The 23,229-nt window shown below is 36.9% G+C and overlaps 1 protein-coding gene across 3 annotated transcripts in view; it reads right to left on the reverse strand.

The window, feature by feature from the left end:
- The window catches only part of ZNF385B (zinc finger protein 385B), a 480,906-nt gene that overhangs the window by 75,315 nt on the left and 382,362 nt on the right, over positions 1 to 23,229 (reverse strand). Inside the window, exon 5 of one of the 3 annotated variants that reach the window (XM_018065260.1) lies at positions 3,087 to 3,125. The exons of the other annotated variants lie outside the window; for them this stretch is intronic. Coding sequence (XP_017920749.1) covers positions 3,087 to 3,125 — 39 coding nt within the window. The remainder of the gene's footprint in view (positions 1 to 3,086; positions 3,126 to 23,229) is intronic. 3 annotated transcript variants of the gene reach the window in all.

A 23,229-nucleotide genomic window follows, 5' to 3' on the forward strand; every position in this document is an offset into this window, starting at 1 on the left:
TCAAAGAAGAGAGTAATAGAATTACTTTATACCTTGACTGAAGCGATGGTTACACAAACTTATACATGTATGGAAATTTACAGGACTGTGGGCATTCTCCAAAAGTCAATTTTATTTATGATAACTTAAAAAGTGAAAGAGGAAAAAAAAACTGTTAAAAGTATTACATTTAACTATTTAATATAAAATATCATGACTGGAAAATCTGGGGATTTGTTTTGCTCAAGGTTGTAGCTGATTGTATTAAAATTCATTTAACAAGAATTAAAAAAAAAAAACCTCTATGGGCAAAAATCTCGAAATATCAGAAAATTAAACCCTAGTCCACTTCCTTAGTATACTCACAGTGTAAATACTTAAGTCTCATCAATTTGCATAACATGAACCTGTAACTTTCTCATTGTTACTAGAGATGGCAAAACAGTTTAGACAGGCTTAAAAATAAAACAGCCAAACTTTATTGGCAGGATGGGAAACTTTGCACTATTTTGCAAAGCTAAAAAAATAAGAGAATTTTATTGAGATATTTTTTGTTGTAAGGTTCTAAAAAATACATCTGCTGCTGCTGCTGCTGCTGCTGCTGCTAAGTCGCTTCAGTCGTGTCCGACTCTGTGCGACCCCATAGACGGCAGCCCACCAGGCCCCCCCGTCCCTGGGATTCTCCAGGCAAGAACACTGGAGTGTGTTGCCATTCCCTTCTCCAATGCATGAAAGTGAAAAGTGAAAGTAAAGTGGCTCAGTCGTGTCTGACTCTTAGCGACCCCATGGACTGCAGCCTACCAGGCTCCTCCGTCCATGGGATTTTCCAGGCAAGAGTACTGGAGTGGGGTGCCATTGTCTTCTAGCGACAATCTAGTGTCTATCTAGAATAAAACAATGTGAATATTTCCTAAACACATTTCCTTTCATCATTTTTGTAATATGCCTATACTATTATATATATTATTATTCTAACATTTTTCTTTAAATCATATTAAAATAGACTTTTTAAGAATGCAGCAATGATACTTATGAAATCATAGTTTCACTTCAAAAAATATATTGAAAGTTAAAGATTAAAACTTCCATCATCTAAAATAAATCTGCACATCCTAGTGGTTCTTATACTTCAATATAGAAACATAGACAAAGATACATCTACAAAAACCTAGTTCCAAATTTTTAGTAAAACAAGATATCTGTTGAGATTTCCAATACAACCTTGGATATAAACATTCCCTTTGAATTTTTGAAACTGTTAGCTGCCTACATAATTTTTCAAGTAACTCCTAATACAAATGCATTCTACTCAAATCTCATATTTATACCCTATAACCTGAAAATACTGTTTATGTTCCCAAGCTGAGTGCTCTCTTCCTGAAAGGTGAGTTGTGGCTAAGCACCTCCATATAAAGGCGGGTGAGTTCCCACCCATCTGTTTCATGAGAAGCAAACTAAAGAGGTTCCTTCAAGAAATTCTTAGCTAGAATCGACTTCTCTACTTTATACATATAATCCTACTTATCCTCATAAGACAGTCCTTTTACTCTATTCCTTTGCATCTGTCATTAACTCTGGCTTCTTTTCATCCTTTGAATGGCTTAACTGCTAATCACATGAAAATTTTATCTTTCATATTTCTCACTTGGAACAAATTTTCTCTATTTTCCACTTGATTCTCTATTTTGTTATAGGTATTTCAAGAAAAGGTCCACTTTTTTTTTTCCTGTCTCAATCTTGTTTCTTTCCCCCTGTTTATCATAGAATTCTATAATTATATTTCTTATTCATATGTCACTGGGGAGGACATAATTTAGTTGAAAGAAGACTTTAAATGGTATAAGAAAGAAACTTGTCAATTTATCCAATATTTTGAAACAGACACTGCCTATCTGATATTTTCAGTATTTGCCATCAGAAGGGCTATCGGTTGTGCTGGTAGTAAAGAATCTGTCTGCCAATGCAGGAGACATAAGAGGTGCAGGTTTGATCCCTGAGTAGAGAAGATCCCCTGGAGAAGGAAATGGCAACCCACTCCAGCATTCTTGCCTGGAAAATCCCACAGAGAGGAGCGTGGCGGGCTACAGTCCATGGGTTTGCAAAGAGTCAGACACAGCTGAAGTGACTTAGCACACAGTAACTACAAATATCTGGGTCATTTCAGCAGGATCCAGACTTAGCAACAATATAGAAAACTTTTATATCTTTCTCTTTTTTTAAAGTATACAGTAGTAAAATCCTGAATTTTTTCTTGTAGTATTCCTAAAATACTTTAAAATTTAGATAAAAATAATAACTATAATGTTAATTTATATCAACTTAAATTTTTTTCTTCCTCTAATGCAAATTCTTTTCTCTCTAATCATAATGATTTGTTCTTAGTCCCAGTCATGTTCGACTTGTTGTGACCCCATGGACTGTAGCCCAACAGGCTCCTCTGTCCTTGGGGATTCTCCAGGCAAGAATACTGGAGTGGGTTGCCATGCCCTCCTCCAGGGGATCTTCCCAACCCAGGGATAGAACCCAGATCTCCCGCATTGCAGGCGGATTCTTAACTGTCTTAGCCACCAGAGATATTTCATATTTCATAAAGAAATATTACATATTTCATATGTATAACTAAATCAATGGCAAGTCTTTTATTCACCAATTTTCAAGATGAATAAAACAACCAGGCTGAATAAAAACGTTCTCATAAATCATAAAATGTGATAAATGAAAATTATTCAATTTAGTATAGTCAATACTATATATCAATATCATATCATTTTATATGTAGAGTACTCAGGAAAATTATTTAAGGTACTGCAATTATACAACAAACTCTTGTTTTTAAAGATTCTATTGGATTTCATACACATTTGATTATTAAAAATGCACAAATGTTTTCAAACATCTTTATTAAAATGTTTACATCACTTTTAAATGAACAAATGCCTTGTTAAATACTCATTAAATTAGCTCATGTTAGTTCACATTGCACAGGAAACCTGTCTGTGAATTGAGAAGACTGATTCACTGGTAAACAGTACTAAAAAGAGCTTTTCTAGAGAAAAAAAAACAAAAACAAACACTACCACATAGCTCTAGCTACCAATATTCCTTACCTGGCAGAATTTATTGGTCCCAAATAAGCCTCTTCTTTTCTAAAAGAGTAAAAGTCAGAAGTAGTCATCTGGAATTTTGAGGCTAGCAAGCATATTCACATGAAATTAAAAAAAATCCATTTGCTTTGCTCATCTCTGATTAAAAAGTCTGAAATATGTACTAACTAAAAAGCAGCAAGAGTTAGCACTTGCCATTTTTTATAATGAAAGTCATGCAGAAATGAAAAGTAAAACCTATTAGTGCAATTAACTGGTAGGCAATAAAAAGGAAAGATGGGGTTGTGGCTGTTGCCAGGAATTGAGGAGATAATTGGAGGGTATGTATGGACAAATTAACCATTTTATTACAGTACTTATAAAAGGAATTCATGAAGCTAATGTTATCATACCATCTATTATATTTTCAATATCAAAATAAGAATAAACAGGTATCTTTGGGGGTATTCACAAAGTTTATGGAACTACAAATCTGTATTTGTATGAGTTCTTTTTCACTGATTATTCCAAAAAGTAATTTATATCCACACAGTGTAAGCAATCATATAAAAACACATGCAGTTGCAAATAAAACCTAGCCAAGGGGAAAAAAACACACTGCAACACTTCACTAAAGGCAGGATGACGTCTAGGGGAGGGCAGAGAATCCAGGGGTAGGGAAGACATGAACAAAGAACTTAGTACTAGACGACATTTACATTTGAGATAATTTTCCTGGGTGGAATTTTAGGCAAATAAAATAAAATTACAAACCTTTCACCTATCTCAATAATTTTCAAGGGGATGAAGTTCAAATTGTATGAACTTACAATGAGTCTTACAATGACTTCACCGGCCATCACATGGGGCTGGGTAGGGGAGCAAACCATGCACTACTTAATTAAATAGCAAAAAAGACTGCTCCAGAATTATACCAGGGTTTCTCATATGTGGCTGGGTATCCACACTATTCTGGAAAATGAGGACATTTCATCTTAAACGTAGCTATCTGCTTTAACCGATGTTCTACGCAGCATTTGGCAACCACTTATTATAAGTCTAGCAAGCACTATTAGCTTTTCTACTAAACAGGAGCAGAAATCAGGTTTTTGACTTTAAAAAGTTAAAGATCAGTCATTCAACAAACATTTCTGGAGGTCTAATATGTTCCAGATGTTGTCCCAAATTAGATGGGGTAAGATGAGTCAAACACAAGAAAGGACATTGTAAAAATGAAAAAGAGTGATGATTAAGCAAATCAGTGAGGCAAGAGAAGGCCCATGAAGGTCTGTCCCCTCTTGCCCCACCCTTACTTTGAACTTTTCCCCCCTTTTCTGATTTTCTCACACTTTAAGCATCCAGGATCCTTCCTTTAACAGTGACATCAATGTGTTTGTACTCCTGCTGTATTTGCCTTTTAATTTTTTTCTCTAAGCTGTAATCTTGGAGAAGGGAATGGCAGCCCACTTCATCCCATGGATAGAGGAGCCTGGCGGGCTTCAGTCCATGAGGTCACAAAGAGTGGGACACGACTGCATGGCTAATACTTTAAGCTGTAATAATAAGAATAAACATCTTAATAAGAGCAGCTTAGATTTACAGAACTCTTCGCATGTGCCAGGAACTCTACTAAGGGATTATCTCGTGCAGCCTCCACCATCATGTGAGACAGATACCACTGTTACCCTCCTTTTACAAATGAGGAATCTGAAGCTTTGAGAAGCTTAAGAACTGGTCACCCTTGAGTCTGTAGGTTCGAAGTCAGGATTCAAACTCAGGCAGCAGTCTTTCCCCCCACTCTTCCCCGCTAACAGACCACCAAGCAGGGTTATGGATATCGTGTGTAGCACTGCTGTAAGAGGTAAGAATTGTGAAGAAAGGAGGAGTGTTTCTAGAATTTCCTGCAGCCTGAAGGGCAGCTGCCCAGTCAAGCTACACAGAAGTCCTGTTTGGTGTTTGAGTAAGTTTCCTGGAGAAGTGAGTCTCAGCTTTTTTTTTCTTTCTGACCAATATATGCCTTTCTAAGGATAAACCCATTTCTTCTTGGGCTACTTCAGGAAATCCACAAATAAAAATTGGGGCTGCCCTCTTCTCTTTCCCCATTGTAACTGTTGGGCTTGCATACAGAAAAAAAAATAATAAAGCTCCAGAAATAGTTAGAGATTACACAGAGCAGGTGATGGCCATTATTTGCACCTGTCCTTGATTTACTACAAAACAGACCTCAGCTACTAAATCCTTGTGACTTACAGCTTTCCAGAAGTTTGGCAAAGGATCAGTTTTTTAATCACAATCTTGTCAAATTACAGGAGTACAAAAAGAATGACTATTTTTCATCCTTTCCTTTTCCATGATTGGATTTATGGAAAAGAATGAGACAATAGGGTCTCATTAGAACTTCAAATATTCAGGAACTGACATGTCTAAAAGTGATAGCTTATGTCACTGAAGAGCCATTTATTTCTATGAAGTTACTACAAAAAAGGTTTTGCCTTTTATATTTAAATACTCTGACCATATGCCTTTATTATTACTGTTTTACTTGTTTCAAATCCTTACAAACGTAAATAGAAACAAAGCAGACACAACTATTGCAAGACAAATTCCTTTTCTCAAAGATCAGGAAATACATATCACTGGCAGTCTTATTTCAACTACACAACTCAGTACTGCTTTGGAGTTCAAATCAGAAGTCTCAATAAAAATAAGCCACATGGAACGTTACCCTGGCACAGCATGCTGTGAGGCCTGCATTTTTGCATCTGGAATGGATAGAAGTTGAGACTTGCCGTCCTGTCACTGCTTCTCCTACCCAGAGCATCCTGACAGGGGTCCACCTGAATGCCATCAGTGTCACTGAAAGGAAGACAAATGACACACCGCACTCTCCCCAGACTGTTGATTCAACCAAGTGCCGTATTTAGCTCTTTGCTAAAACCACACACTGTGACTGGCAAACAAAATCAGCTGTGCTCTTGTACCACAGGGATACCATTACTCCACCAGAAAGTCAACCAGAATTGGTACAAAGGCTAAAATAACACACTTAAGAAAATAACAGGTCACACTGATCTACGTCTCAGACCCACTAAAGCTATTACTATGACTACTAGTACTACTACTACTATTTTATCAAAATGTTGTAGAAGTTTACATATTTTGAGACTGGTGACAATTAGCAGTGTTTTGATAGCTGCAGAAATTAAGTGGGAACCCAGGCCCTTTCTAGAGCCTCCCTAGTGGTGGTCAACATTCCTTGTAGAAAACGTAAGTGGAGCCAGTCCAGTGACTGGAAGCATCCAGAGTACAGATCAGAATACATTTTTTTCCTTTTCTTTCTTTTCTTTTTTCCCTTAAAATGAATTGAGAAAGTCTGACATCTTTCACTTAAATTCCATATTGTTAGGCCCTCTTTGAAAATCTCTGCTGCTGCTGCTGCTAAGTCGCTACAGTCGTGTCTGACTCTGTGCAACCCCATAGACGGCAGCCCACAAGGCTCCCCTGTCCCTGGGATTCTCCAGGCAAGAACACTGGAGAGGGTTGCCATTTCCTTCTCCAATGCATGAAAGTGAAAACTGAAAGTGAAGTTGCTCAGTCGTGTCGGACTTTTAGCAACCCCATGGACTGCAGCCTACCAGGCTCCTCCATCCATGGAATTTTCCAGGCAAAAGTACTGGAGTGGGGTGCCATTGCCTTCTCCATTTGAAAAGCTCTGGAATTCATCAAATAAGAATTATCTATTCCATAACACAATTTGGTTTTAAACTGTGGTGCTGGAGAAGACTCTTGAGAGTGGCTTGAACCGCAAGGAGATCAAACCAGTCTATCCTAAAGGAAATCAGTCCTGAATATTCATTAGAAGGACTGATGCTGAAGCTGAAGCTCTAATACTTTGGCCCCCTGATGTGAAAAGTTGACTTATTAGAAAAGACCCTGATGCTGGGAAAGATTGAGGGCAGGAGGAGAAGGAGGCGCAGAAGATAAGATGGTTGGATGGCATCACTGACTCAATGGACATGAGTTCGAGCAAACTCAGGGAGACAGTGAAGAATAGAGAAGCCTGACGCTGTAGTTCATGGGGTTGCAAAGAGTCGGTCATGACTGAGTGACTGAACAACATTCCATGACAAAAAGAATGGCTAGGGTAAGGAAAAAACACCCTGGGATCTATTTTGAAAGGAAACTAAACTGCATTTTTGAGTACTTTTTTTTTTTTTAATAAATTCCACCTTGGTTTCATTTCTAGAAGATTAAAAAAAGAAACATATATAGAATGTTAGAGATGTATATTTCTGCCATAAAATAATGTCCTCTTTCTAGAGCACTGATAACAAAAAAATGCAACCTTTTCAGAGATTAAGTGTTTCATATCAACCTAGACAGTTCTGTCCCTTGGGAATTTTTGCTCCTTTCCAACACACTACACTTTTATAAATGTATAATTTTAGTTTGCACACACACTGTATTTCTTGAAAATTGATTCATTTAACAATAGTTTATTAAATGACCATCATGCACTGTTTTGGGAGCTGGACATACAGTAGAGAACAGCCTTCAAAAATACAACATTCTAGCTGGGGAGGCCCATACAGGTACTCCCTGCTTTATGAAAGTTTGCTTTGCACCATTTGGTTTTAAGAAAGACCTGTATTAGTACCTGTTTTCACTAACTCAAAGAAATCCCAACAGGATTTTTGCTTTTATGATAAAAGCTGAAATTTGAAAATAGTGTTTAGCATTTCTTTTGAAATGCTTTTACAAAGTATTACCTTTATAGAGAGAGGCAGTGGGCATCTCAAGCAGTGACAGTAGCACCACTAAGCGCCTTCCCCAGGAACTACACTCAGCATCTCCGCGCTCAGCTGCCATAGCTTTGACTTGCGTCTGGGCTTCTGTGCTTTATCTGGATTTATTTTGTGCATCCATTAACAAGATGTGTCCTATGGAAACTGCTTCTTCACTTTACAACATTTCAATTTAGGGAAGATTTTATAGTAATTCTCTACTTTCAAATAGGGGAACAAGTATTCCTAAAGTTATAAATATGGTACTTTCAGAGTGTTTTACTATGAAAAAAATAAAACAGGTGAATTGGAAAGAAACACAATTTTACCATGGATAATTCCTAAATACATTTTCACTGCCTTGATACAACTGTGATTCTGATAATTTCACATGTAAAATCATACTAAATATGTAAGGATAAGGACATTATCCCATGATTTAGGGAAGTTCATACAGAATTCAGAATCATACAACTGTTGAAAACTGCAGAGTGCATGCTCTTTGGCCTTCACAGCCATCTGTGAGATCTCCACAGAGAATTTTCTTCAGCTCCCAAGTCCCATCACAACAGTTGGATCTCAGAGCCACCACTGTCATCATACACTCAAAGAGAAAGGGAAACTACAGTGATCTGCTTTCAGAGTTCTCTAAGGATGAGAGCTAAGTGATAGATGCATCTCATTTGGAGACCTTCCTAGTGGGTTTCTGGTACAGTGTAGTTGGCCTGGTACTTTTTAGTGAATAACAAAATGACCACGAGTTACTCCTAATCACTGCAGATGGTAACTGCAGCCATGAAATTAAAAGATGCTTGCTCCTTGGAAGAAAAGCTATGTCAAACCTAGACAGCATATTCAAAAGCAGAGACATTACTTTGCCAACAAAGGTCCATAGAGTCAAAGCTATGGTTTTTCCAGTAGTCATGTACAGATGTGAGAGATGAGAGTCCCTTACAGCAAGGAGATCAAACCAGTCAATCCTAAAGGAAATCAGTCCTGAATATTCATTAGAAGGACTGATGTTGAAGCTGAAGATCCAATACTTTGGCCACCTGATGGGAACAACTGACTCCTTGGAAAAGACCCTGATGCTGGGAAAGATTGAAGGCAGGAAGAAAAGGTGACGGCAGAGGATGAGATGGTTGGATGGCATCACTGACTCAATGGACATGAGTTTGAGCAAGCCCTGGGAGATGGTGGAGGACAGAGAAGCCTGATGTGCTGCAGTTCATGGGATCGCAGAGTCAGGCATAACTGAGTGACTGAACAACAACACATATTTTGGCTAAACTCTAACAGTTTTTTTGTGAAGGTATTACAAGAAAATGATGTTTTACATTGTTAACACTTTTAGAACTTTGGAGTTTCCAAACGGTACAAGTGAACAAGCTAAAAGGAAAGGAATGGGTAGTTTCACCATCTCCCTCTCTTTAGTGGTAAACCAGCTTAACACTCTGGTGGATAATTTTTAAATGGTTCTAGGTTGAAGGAATAAATTTTGAGTTCTTTTCCAGACAGTAGTTATTTTGTTAATGGGAGATGCCCTAAGGTTAGACCTGTGCACCCTACTGAAGCTGAATGTCTAACTCGGACAGTAGATCCTTGTATGCAATCATATGGTCAGTGCAAATATACAATGTTCCCTTTTCCTGGCTGGCTCCACATGCCTGGTGATTTTCCACACTGCCAGGGATCAAGAGAGTTGCAGCAAAGCTGTAGTTATGCTGCTGGGTAATTTAAGAAGCTGCTGCAAAGAGCATTTCAAAAAGTTCAGTTTAACAAATAAGATTTTCAATTTACATCTGCAATGGGTACGAGATTTAATTGAAGGTTTACTCATACCTCATTGCATGGACACATACATGCCCAGCAATGCTTCAGGTGCTGACGTTTCTATTCAAACATTAGATGAGTAAACTTAAGAACTGAAATTCAATGGCGTATGTACCCATATTCAGATTAAAACTGCATTTTGGAAATTCTAATTGACTAATATGATGGATTAAGGAAGCCCAGACCATGCTCAATTCCAATTCAGCTGCTCCTTTCAATGTAGGGAAAAGGCATTTAGGTAATGATCTAAATTATGTCTCTTAAGGACATCCAGTGTTTTTCTTTGTTTGTTTTCATTCTTGAACAAATGAATGCTTAGACATGACTGGAAACCATGAGAAGAGAGAGGTATTTTTCCATCAAGACACAAAGAAAGTTCTTGAAAGGCTTTCATTTTATCCTTATTATCTGATGTTCCTATAACTAAAATAATTTTTGGCCAATGCATGCATACAGATTTGAAAGTTCAGTAACAACTGTCAAAGACAAGGTAACAAAAAGTTTCCATGAAATTATTAGATGCACTGTTGAGAGAATTTATGAGAAAAGTTATAAAATATTTAAGAAAAAGGAAAAACTACCTTTTGGAGTATGAATAAGAATTTAGCTCTATTCTGAATTTTATAATAGCACAGAAGAAGAAATGAAATGATGACAAATGCTATTAATATTTTCTATGGAAAAGTTACTACCTTCAGAATATTATACTTTATATTTCTCAATAAGGTATATTCATATTTCAAACAACAACAGCAAAGAGCCCAAGGTGTACATAATTGACAATGAACTATCTTATCCAAAGAAAAACACTATTCAGAGTGATGGGAACAGCAACTGGATCCACCAAGAGAAACTAAAATAAATGAGTCACCTGTTAACCTGTTTTATTTAGTATTTTGTCTCCTCAGGGTAAAACAAAACAAGAAATAAACTTTCAGGAATATGGGCTGAAGAATAGGTTTTCAATAGATGCTAAAGTACTAAACAAGATAGGGATTCACTTGAGGATAGCTTATGAGAAGTGATTCTTCTACAGGACATTTGTTTGGAAGAACAGGTTAGTATCTGAGATAGAAGATGGTCACCTGCCTTCTGGCCTTTCCTGCTTTTCTTTTTAAAATAGTGGCTTGAGAACACTCCAAACTTGGCTCTAGGATTAAGCTTCTGTAACACAAAATTCAGAGCCAAAAATAAGTCTGAGAAATATGTTTTTTTAAAAATAGTACTTAAAAAATCCCAAACAAGCAGAACTTTTTATTCTTAGGAAAAAAAGGCATACAAATAACCAAACAGTACTTGCTGATGATTATAAATGCAATTAAAAAAAATTATTGGTGTTAAGTCTCTGAATCTAAGTAATACTGATATATTTGCCTATTTTTCTGGTAAATGGGCTAAAAAAATGTCACAGGGCCTTTCTCAGTGACTAGTGAGGTAATGGGAGAAGGTAATGGCAACCCACTCCAGTACTCTTGCCTGGAAAATCCCATGGACAGAGGAGCCTGGTGGGCTGCAGTCTATGGGGTTGCACAGAGTCAGACACGACTGAGTGACTTCACTTTTACCTTTCACTTTCATGCATTGGAGAAGGAAATGGCAACCCACTCCAGTGTTCTTGCCTGGAGAATCCCAGGGATAGGGGAGCCTGGTGGGCTGCCGTCTGTGGGGTCGCACAGAGTCAGACACGACTGAAGCGACTTAGCAGCAGCAGCAGTGAGGTAATGAGCTTTCTTGATTTAAAAACCAATATCCCTCCTCAACAGCCAAACACACTGACTGACATCCTTTCAAAACCCTTCTGTCAAAGCTAAGCTTGAAAGGATGTTCAGTAACTATCAGACACCTCCTGACACTGAGGCAAAACAGGTCCGTGACACAAATTAAGAGGGCTTAAGATGAAAAGGAAACCACACCAGGCTGGAAGAATTGTAAAACTGGAAATCTGGACCTGTTTGAATGTATTCTTCATTCTGTAAAGCAAAGTGGAAATGAAGTGCTTTCGCTCTCCAAATAGAGGACAACACATTCCTTACTCTTGCACTCAGGAGCCTGACAGGTGAGGACTGCAAGGCTCAGTGCAAGGCAGCGTATCTGGAGCGTTCCAATCCTAAGCATCATTGTGGGCTGTCCCATGTCACACTCTCACAGGACAGCAATAAAATGTCAGGAAGCATCTATACTTTCAAACTTTAAATTTGCTTTGAGTTTTAGGACCTTCCCCCAACTCTACCCCCAAACAGAATCCTAACTGGAAACTCAGTATAATAAAACATTGAAAACAGGTCTGGTTAAAGCATGTAGGTCAAGTCCCAGTCTCACCAGTATTATTTTACTCCGACTTTCTCACTTGAAAATGAGAAAAGATTTGGAGAATTTTAGTAACTTGCTTGAACCTCTACAGCTAAGACCAGAACCCAGATCTCCTGCTCTGGTTACCAAGTTTGAAATAAAAATCCCTTTTAAAAAATATAAATGATGTACCAAATATTACATAGGATATTCTTCTATTAAAAATGCTTTGTTGTTTACCTGGAAATCAAATTTAACTGGGCATCTTGCATTTTTATTTATCTGTTCCCTTCTCCCATTCCCTTCCAAGGATGTCATGGCTATAGCAGTGTTGATTCTACTGGTCCTTCTTCTTCATGCAGGCTTACCTGCCACATTTAACACCTTAGGACTTTAGTTAGGAAAGTGGCTTCCCTGGTGGCTCAGAAGTTAAAGCGTCTGCCTGCAATGCAGGAGACGTGGGTTTGATCCCTGGGTTGGGAAGATCCCCTGGGGAAGGAAATGGCAACCCACTCCAGTATTCTTGCCTGGAGAATCCCATGGACAGAAGAGCCTGGTGGGCTACAGTCCACGGGATCGCAAAGAGTCGGACACGACTGAGCGTTAGGAAAGTGGTCCCTGAGTGGTTTTGTGGATGGGCAACATAAAAACTATTATATATTATATAGTCATCTTGCTATTACCTTTTTGTATGGATGGATATGTATATACATATTTACTCTTCTCAGCAAAAAAAATTTTTGATTCAACTCTGTATTTATATGATACAAAATATACCATAGTTGCAAACTAAAATAAAGAATTTTAATACAGTGCCTTCCTCTGCTTTCTGGGGTGATAATTGCTTTATTAAATAAAGCTTTATTCAATAAGTATAGCTTGATATTATTTATTAATTTGATTTATAATTATTTTTATGAGATGCAAGGAGGCTACATTTAACACCAAAAGTAGTTTAAACTGAACTGCTTTCCTTTCTTTTGAATTTGTAAGGAAATGTAGTATTTTGAATTTGTAACAAAGGAACATTTACTTCTAGGTAAAACTATTTTATCCACCAACTTTATTTCAAATATAAACAAAGTCCTTTCTGTCCCCATGTGTTCAGAGTAAGAGCATCATATATAAGAGAAAAATGAATATGCAAATAAAATAAAATCATCCATTTAAAACGTGTCAATTTCCTTACATTTTGACCATGGACATGGCATCAAGATTTCCTAATCAAGCAAAGGAGAAAGACCTATATGAATTACAGAGCAAGTTGTCATGAATCACAAAGTCCCTTAGTAATGTTCATGAAGAGTCTTAATATCATGAAGCAAAAATCACTGGTGTTTTTAATCTATCTCTGAAGACTTTCACAAACATTTCTGAATTACTCTGTTTTCCATTCTGAAATTCGGTCTTTAAGGATGCTGGCTTCAAAATCTTCACAACACTCATTTGAAAATTTTTATTTACCCTTCTGTCTCCCTCAACTTCTAACACTTACTAAAATGGAAAAAAATAACGATATCCAATAGCGTGAGAAGTTGATATGTCACTTTATTTAAAAGGATTCTTATAATTAGTCAGGAATCAGTGAATCTCTGCCTCACATCAGAACCATATCACACTAACAATTGTTGGCAGTTATCAAACCACTGCAGTCCAAGTGGCCTCCTGAAGCTGGGGTTAAAAGCTGGCCTCTGGAAATCAACTGTTCTCAGCAGAGAAGAATATTTCAGTGATATGGAAGCCGAAATGGAGACTATAATCTTTTGTGATTACCCTTGAGGCTGAAGCAAATGCAAAAAGGAAAGTCTATGAATTGCTGATAATTTCCTGTGATGATTGATTCCCAGGAAATTCTGATATTACTCTTGCTTGTAACCAAAATGATGGTTCCCCAGAAAGTGTAGCTTCAAAGAACTCCACATCTGGCTATCACAATTCTTCTTCAGAGGCTACTCATCCATTAAAGGGGCTGGTCTTGTGAAGTGGCAGCTCTCTCAGAAGACAATGGAGGGTCTGATTGCACAAGGAGAGATGAACTATGTGCCACAGGCTCTTTCTAGAAAGTTCTTTTATGAAGGAACTGATTTAAAATGTATCTGTTTTAATCCCTCCCTTCCTGCCCTAGAAGTCTACAGATGGATACATTTTTCTGCTATTCCTGACAGCTATGGAGCTAGAATATCTTGGCTTGTATATTTTTAAAGTTTTAATTAGGCTATTGTTTATATTCTAAGAAAGAACAGTTTACATACATATGTTTAAGGGATAGAGTATAAATCTACTAGTCGTTTTTGAGGAAGCGTTGAGTTTACAGGTAGATGTCACACTGAATTTACAATTAGGTATTACAATTAGGTTGCATGGGTTTTTCTCATATGGCTGGCAAATTTAATTCAAATTAAATTGGCAAATTAAATAAAAAAAGAAGGCAGTATGGTGAAAAGATTTCTGTAACAGTCAAAGATTCAAAGAATTTTTAGAATATACCTCCTTTATCAATACAAGAAAGATAAATGAACATGTGGACTATTTTGAGTTTAAAATGCTTTTAATTTCCATTTTAACTAATATCAATTTGATTAATAAATAATGTGAGAATAAAGGTTCTATATTTGGAAGTCAACAGTAGTTTGAAAATATAACAGAAAACATCTTTGTGTCTTTGGTGTCAATGACCGTGTGTCACAGGTGCAAAGCTTTGGGGCTCAAAATATCTTTATACATGGCCTTTAAAATCTAAATATTATTGAAGATAAATGGAGGAAAAAGGAATCCAGCCAAACTAGTTGTGGTTATTCCCAACCTCCACTCAATATACCTTCTCCCCAGCACTGCTCAAAATTCATTATTCCTCTTCATTGTGTTCAGGCAGTCAGGTGACTCTGGTCTTTAGGTATGCCACTACTGTTATATCATTCAAGCTAATGTAAATTGAGCGCCTGCTTAGTGCCAGACAGGACTTCTTCAAGCTGACTGTAAATTTAAAACTCACGATGAGGTCTTAGCCATATTCTTAGCATCAACCTTAGTTAGGATTGCTCTAATGCATAATTCTAGCTGCAGGGATAAACATATCTTGATTTATTTAAGGTAACTGGTTAAGAAGATGAGATCAAAGAGATAGAAATATTGATAAAAATATTTATATTATTTATAAGAATATAGCTTTTCTGTTTGGGAATCACCTCATAAACATCTCATTTGAAACTGATGGGTATTTTAAATTACTAAAAATAGGATGGTGGTATGTTATATTGTTTCGATTTTTTCACATTCACTAAATTCCAGAAATTTTCTAAATTGTCAGTCATATCCTCAATACTCCATAAATATAATAACTCAAATTTGCATGATGTCATGATATAGACTAGGAAGGTATTAATCATCACCTAGTTTTAGATTGAGGAAAAGTAGAACCAAGTTGCTTTTCTCAAGATCACAGAAAACAAGTCCATTGTGGTGTTCTGACTCTTGTCAAGTGCTCCTTCCCTATGTAATGAAATAGACCGCTCTTGCTTTTGCTCCCCTCCACTCTGGTTCCTGCTCCCCAGGGCGGCACGAAGTAGAGTCCAAGGCCAGGTAGGACTGTTAGAAGACTCACTTTGGAACATGTCAAGCAGCCTTATTTCTCAGATCAGAGGGGATGTTCCAAGTGGTTTGGGGGAGGAAGTGGGATATAAATGCTGAATGACTGACTGACTAAATGAATGAATGCCGCTGTCGCCTTTAGAAGGTATGTCAAAGTTGAATCGTAAGTATGTGTCATGTGATGATGGCTATTAGTAATCATTTTAACATCTAATAGCTTCAGCTCATTTTGGAAATGGAAATTTTGTGGACTTGATTATCATGACAACGAATCCTTTTACATATTATGGAAATTTGATGTCTACATAAGGAAAACAAAGAAATTAGACCCAGATACAAGTTTTGAATTGTTGGAGACTTTCTGTATATATCTAATTATTTGTAAATCACCAGCCTGTGAAAGAGAACACATAAATTTCCCGCTCTACCTCTCAGATCTTCACTTGGCTCTAGAAACGGTCCCTAATAAGAGAAAACAAGGATGAGACTGACAAGACAAATTCATCTTCTGAATGGAATATACTGCAAAGTTTGATGTTAGGAGCCACGAGGATTTATTGGATACTTTAAATAATATGCCCCACATGAACAACCTGTGAGAAATACACACATTTAAATTCAGGATACTGTAAGGGTGGAGAATCAGCTCTTGCCTGTCTGATAGTTTTTACTGCCCTCTTTTCATTGGCAGAGATGTCTATGGGAAGAAATGAGAAGACTAGATTATATTCTACAACCTTCTGCTCCACAAAAAGGATACCACAAAGACACATGTATGTGTTAAAAAAAATTTCATTGTAGAATGCCTTTAAAATGCACTAAAGCCCTCTGATACTAGAATTCCATGAAAATAAGGTATTATTCACATAATTTATATTCTTTCACGTTGTCTCAAGCATCAGAACATAAAAAGGAAGGTAAGAAAACTTAAATTGACAGCTAAACCTGGTGAAAAAAAAGTATTTTTCCAAGATCCCTACTGAGCTCTGCAAAGATGTTGAAACTTCACAGATTGCTAAATAGCACTCCAATTCATCTTTAGCACCCTCAAGAGCCACTATAAAAATACAGGGATTAGAATATTCCGAAACATGTTTTTCCCTTCCTCAAAGAGATTTGAGATCTAATTCTGAACATAAGAATCTAGAGAGAAGAAAAAAAAGTCTGTGCTATTGATGGGTTCCCAAGCTTTTGATAAAGGTTTCTCAAAGGAACACCACCATCAGTGATTGTTCATAGAGCAACTGACTTAGAAATACTGTTTCTGGGCTGGAAGCAATGTTTTGTACAATAATATTCTGCCACATTTTATATTTATTAAGTTCTCCTACTTTACCACAGGCATTAAAAAGGCTTGGTCACTGCAAGAACCTAGGAACAAGGTTGTTGTTGGTTTCTTCTTTCAATTAGCTGGAGATTTGTTAAGAATAAGATATATTTTTTAAAAAGAGGGCCTGACACAGACACTTTTGCCAAGTTGACTCTACTCTAAAAAATGCTGACCTGGGACAGCTCCAAGACTGAAGATCTGTCTTGCCAGAAAATCTCATGTGCCCTCCAAGTACACATAATCCTTGAAACTCTAGCACTGAAGATGAGGCTCCAGAGCCATGTGAGGTTGAGGCTAGGATAATGAAAGGGACACGAAAGAGGACACAGCATGGTGGAACTATGGGTTCCTCTTTTCACATGCTCCTGAAACCTTGTGATTCCTGACCCTATAAAGGTCCACCAAGGTCTTAACCTGATGTTTCTTGGCAGCTTTTATCAACTGACTTCACTATTCATTGTAAGCAGAATCCTCTGTTATCTGATGACAAATTAAACAAGAGGAAGAAGTAATATCTATCAGATAGTGAAAGCAGCTTCTGTCTTATTCACTATTACTCCTCCTTAGCACAAAGACTGGCACGTGTAGACATTCTACAAGTGGTTGTGAATGCTTGTTTTTTCCTGGATGCCTTGAACAAATAATTTCATTAAGGACAGAGCACATATATGGCCACATATTATGTAAGCATACATGCATATATACATACCATATCAATAATATCTATATATTCTAAAAGGATTTCAAGAGTGAAAAGAGAAATGGGATATTTGAACACAATCTAAGGACTTCACTAAATTGATATCGATTTTAAAGGCAGGTAAAAATGGAATGTTCTAGATTACTTCAGGTTTCCTTACAGTAACATCTCATGAGAAGCATGGCATGAATTCACAGCAAAGTAAATGTGAGTTTGATTCCTGATTTCTTTGTTTTGTTTTGTTTTTTGATTTTTTTTGATTTATTTTGGACGTCCTTGATAAATATATGATTATTTCTACTAAAAGAAAGAAAAAATTTAAATAGTCATTGAAATCACAAACTATGAACTATCCAGAATCTCAAAGAATTTAGAACAATAAAATAAATGGTAAACATATTCTCATTCTACAACTTGTTATGGATGATTCAAAGAATCATATAGCAATTGGGGGCTTTATACAATAGAAATAATCTTTATTCTTCTCCACATATTTGTTCATGAGTCAGGAATAAAAATAATTTCAGGGTAGGTAATAAAAATCCATTTTTTTTTCACAAAAATAAGATCATTGTGCTTCTTGCAATAAAGTATCAGTGATCTTCATTGTGCATATCCTTTCCTGGAGGAGATGCAAAAACATGGCAGGACTCACAAAGACATCTGAAATAAACAGGCATGGAAAATACTGCCAGTCAGCAGAGAAACTGACAGATGACTGTGGTCTTAGGGGGGCTCTTGATTATAGCTATAGCTCTGGAGCATCACACAAATATATCTGTGCATTATCTAATACGTGACTGTCAAAAAGAAACTTGAAAAAGTTGGACATGATTTAGCAAATGAATAATAACAAAAACAATATATAGGCTGTACATGTGTCTTAGTCTGCTTGAGCTGCCATAACAAAATACCATGGACTAGGTGGCTGAAATAAGAGAAATAAATTTCTCACAATCTTGGAGGCTAAAAGCCCAAGATCAAGGGCACCAGCACAGTCAGGATATGATAAGAGCTGTCTTTCTGCTTGCAGATGGCTTCCTTTACACTATGTTCTCACACGGTAGATAAAGGAATAGCTTTCTGGTGTCTCTACTTAAAAGGGCACTAATCCCATTATGAGGGCACCACCCTCATGACCTCATCTAACTAAGTATCTCTCAAAGGCCCCATTTCTAAGTATTATCAGGTGTTAGAGCTTCAATACGTGAATTTGGGGAGGAGGACATATTCAGTCGATAGCAGCATGTATGTAGGTACGCCTACAAAATGGACCTGCTTTATCATATTAAGTTGACATGATCCATCATGGTAAGTATGCAACTTATTTAAAATTTGAAGATGTCTCTTATTAAGGATAACCGTGTATTATCCAGGTATAGAATACCAAGTATTAAATACCAGGTATTATCCAGGTAAGAGAAAGAGAAAAATGGAATCTACAATAAATGATTGGAAGATTCCAATTCTAATAGGAAGAAATAATTATATACATTTGGCAGCTAAAAATAATCATGCACAAAAATTAAAGGATGGCCATGAAGTACTTTGCAAATTGAAGTAAAGTGAATAACAAAATAAAGAAAATAGTTCTATTGGGATGAAAAAATTCATTCTTTTGGGCCTTTCTTGAACACTATGAAGTTCAGTAACTATTTTCACTTTATCTATTTGTGGGGGGGTGGTGGTTATTATATTATCTTGCCTTTTCTTACTTATTAATTCTATTTCTTATAAGTTTCTTGGGCACTATGATACTCTTGTTTTAATTTTTTATTTATTTCCTTCCCCAAACCCAGTACTCTTTAGTTCATATATTATGTTTTCATATGGAATGTTAATTCCATAACTAATGACCTTGATTTTAAACTAAATGCTCCTAAGACTAGGACCTAGGACAAAGAATGCAGTTGATATTTGTAGAGTTTCCATAACATCCACACAGAGAAAGCCAGAACTGTAGCTAGAGAAAAGTTTATATCTAATTACTCCTTTTAAACTAAAAAAGGGTGACAATTCTCAGGAAAATAAAAGTAAACACCTACTCTTATCACCTTGTCCTTAGGGCTCAGAAATGCTGAAATTCTCTTTGATAGATGGGGTACCAGGGACATTGAAAACTGAGGAACTAGAGCCCTTTCCTCCATCCTTCCTTCAAAAAAGTTTTATTGAGCGCCTGTGCCAGACACCAAGCATACAAAGATAAACAAAATATAGCCCCTGTACTCAAGAGTCTGACATTCCAGTGAAGATTGATGGTTAATCAGGGAGAATATGGTGCAATTGGGAGTTACTCTGGGAATACAGAGGATGGGCACTTAAGTCAGACTGGAAGAATCATAGCAAGTTTCCTGTGAAGGAGGTGCTATCTATGTTGGGCCCTGAATGACAAATAAATGGAGGCTGGGTAGCATGGTGGAAGTGAGCCTCAGTGACTTGCCTGGCAGGAAAGCCTATCAAATTTTAGATAAAAAGGTCAAGATCTTTAAAAATTTACATTTTGGTTTGCTCAGTCGTTCACCCGTAAGAGGCTCAAATAGTGTCTCTGTGAAGTACAACTCCTTAAGAGCAGAGTTAACATCCTCATTCTCCAGACACGCACCCTTGACATACAGTCCACCACAAAACATCAGTGAGCCAAACCCCATCTTCCCTAGTATGTCTCCTCAGAACTCTCCTTCAAAAGTGTTCTTGAATTTTTTGCTCATTCTCACCTATAAACACCGGGAGAGATTTCTGTCAGTTGTAAGGGAAGATGGCCACTATATGAATCCTGTGAAGCATGTATCTTCTTTGCATACAATTTAGTATAGAATAGCCACCTATTCTGCTTTCAGATATGACAGAATCCCAATTCACTCTTGCTGTGTTTATTGTGTAACAGTATCATACTCCACTATAAAAACAGGAGGAAATCATTACTTCACATGTGTATTTTAAATCCACTTAGAGAAAACAGCAAAACTTGGAACTTAAAAAGCTTTCAGCTATGGTCTCAGAGTACAGTGTTCATTCTTCTGATAACAGTTATGAGTTAAAATATATTTCTTATATTTACTAATATTATTCTTGATTTAAAAATGAAGTGATTATGGTAGCATTCATGCTGGTTCTCAAAGAGCGCATAGACTACTGAGTAGAATCTACTTTTAAAATTTGCTAATAAGAAATTATAACTTTAAAAAATACATGCTGCTTCATAGATATTGTTTGCAGAGGTATGTTTTACACATTCAAAAACTCCTTTCCTTTTTCTGCTTAATGATTCTGCTGAAAATTGTCTACCAAGCTGCCAAAAAGAGCGCAGAAGATTTCTGATTGAGCATTGTTCACACTGAATGAGGTGGGAGGTGACATGGAGCAAAAGAGCCAAGGACACGGAAGAGCCAGAACATCTGTTGTGAAGTTAGAAGATTCTAATTCAAGACTCAGTTCTTCCTTCACTCATGCCTTTGCCTGATGTAGACAGTATGAATAATAATCATGATTGATTAAAATGTTCTAAGGTCTGAGTCCTTTGAAGAATGTAAAACATCTCAAAATACAATAATCCAGTATAATTATTAGTAGTGATGTAAAACTATTTTCCTAGGAAAGTGTGGACAGTGACTTCTGTGAAATTGCCCTGGGAAGTCTGTTGGGTGAATTAGACATTGGAATGGAAAAGATGATAGGAAAAGGATTAGAGTAATTGAAACTTCAAATCTGTGAAAAATCATAGGTAACCCAATGATCCCATAAATTCAGGGTTTTTTTTGCAAGATGATAGAGGATCTCACTTAAAAATTAAATGACTTAATTTTTAATACATTACCAGAAGAACTCTCTATCCAATAAATGCCTTGGATATAATATACAGAGAATAAAAATGATTATATCAGGCAGTTCTTTGCTATATTCTTCACTTTCATGAAAAAATATTTTCATTTGAAAGTTACAAGTTTATTTGCCTCTAAGAAGAAAAAAACAATGAAATTTTACTAGTAGAATTATTCCTCAGATTTTCTCAAATATTAACATGCTGCTGCTAAGTCACTTCAGTCGTGTCCAACTCTGTGCGACCCCATGGACTGCAGCCTACCAGGCTCCTTTGTCCATGGGATTTTCCAGGCAAGAGTACTGGAGTGGGGTGCCATTGCCTCCTCCCAAATATTAATATATCATATGGTTAATTGATGTGGTGGCTCAGACGGTAAAGAATCTGCCTGCAATGCAGGAGACCTGAATTTGATCCCTGGGTCGGGAAGATTCTCCTGGAGGAGGGCATGGCAATCCACTCAGTATTCTTGCCTGAAGAATCCCATGGACAGAGAAGCCTGGTGGGATCTATGGGGCTGCAAAGAGCTGGGCATGACTGTGACTAACATCAGTGCATCTGTAAGCCCTATACAACATTAACAAGCCACTATAAGGCTGTTTCTTGTTTGAACTTATAAAATATTCTTTCCACTGTTGGTTCACAGCCATTAAAAACAGAGAAGTATATGTAAGACATTTAGAAGTTCTCTAAAAGTGACTTAGAGAACAGCACTAATCAGATGGTAGGTTCCTGTTATATATGTACATAACATGCTTCTAGAAGGGGCTGGAAGAACGCATGCCGGCTGCTGAGAGCACTTTTCTCTAGTGAAGGGAGTGTGTCTACAGCAGTAAGGAACGGTGACTTTGACATTTTGCTTTGAACGTTAATGTTTTATTTGAATTTTTGAAATAAGTACTACTTGTGGTTAAAAAAAAAAAAAACAAAAACAGAGAGGTAAACCACCATAGGAGATATTTATGCTTACTCACATTTTCAGTTCTGCTTTCTGACAGTGACTGGACTTCTGCAGTGGTTATAAATGCTGTCTTTCAAAAGTACATTAATCAAAACATGAATATCTAATAAATGTTTTCAGAAGTATAGCTTAATTATGTCTGGAATGCATCACCTATGTGTAGACAGAGGATAGAACAGGCATGCTTCAGTTCATTCTCTAAAATGCCACAATGTGTTGCTTTGGCATGGCCACTCCTGATGGATTAATGTGAGCAGGGCAGGTGTGATTTATCTTACTGAGCTGCTCCACTTCACTAGAAACAGTGTTCACCATTTTAGGCCTTTAAAAAAACATTGTGTGACTTGTGTCTGAAAAACCCCAAGAAGATGAAAACATTCAACCGTTTACTTGCTAAGTCAAGGCCAGTGCTCTTTAAAAAGCTGGCTGACCAATGACCCTTTAATTACCTTACAAGGCCTAAGTTACGACAGAAGGCCTGTCAGCAGATTTTATTTACAATCCTTGAGGAAAAGTCCTGTTGCTGTTTTCACTTCATACAGAAGATAAATCTGCAGAAGGAAATATTTGGCAGTGCTTCAGATGTCCCCTGTCTGGTGATGCTGATAATGCAGTCCTTTTTCTTGATTATGGTAGCTTCTATTCTATAATGTTGGATCATTCATGTAGACCATCATGCCCCAACCGGCGGTATTCATTGACTGAACAGACATAATTTATGCAATTATCTGAACTGGTTAAACTTTTCTTTTACTGTAAGCTTAGAAGTTGGGTATGGACAGATTTTGGGCAGAATTCTATTGTTGAAGGGTGTCATGCTCCACGTGGCATACCTATAAAAACTGTCTTTCATTCAGATAAAAGG

This window comes from Capra hircus, chromosome 2 (assembly GCF_001704415.2).
Source record: "Capra hircus breed San Clemente chromosome 2, ASM170441v1, whole genome shotgun sequence".
Taxonomy (NCBI): Eukaryota; Metazoa; Chordata; class Mammalia; order Artiodactyla; family Bovidae; genus Capra; species Capra hircus.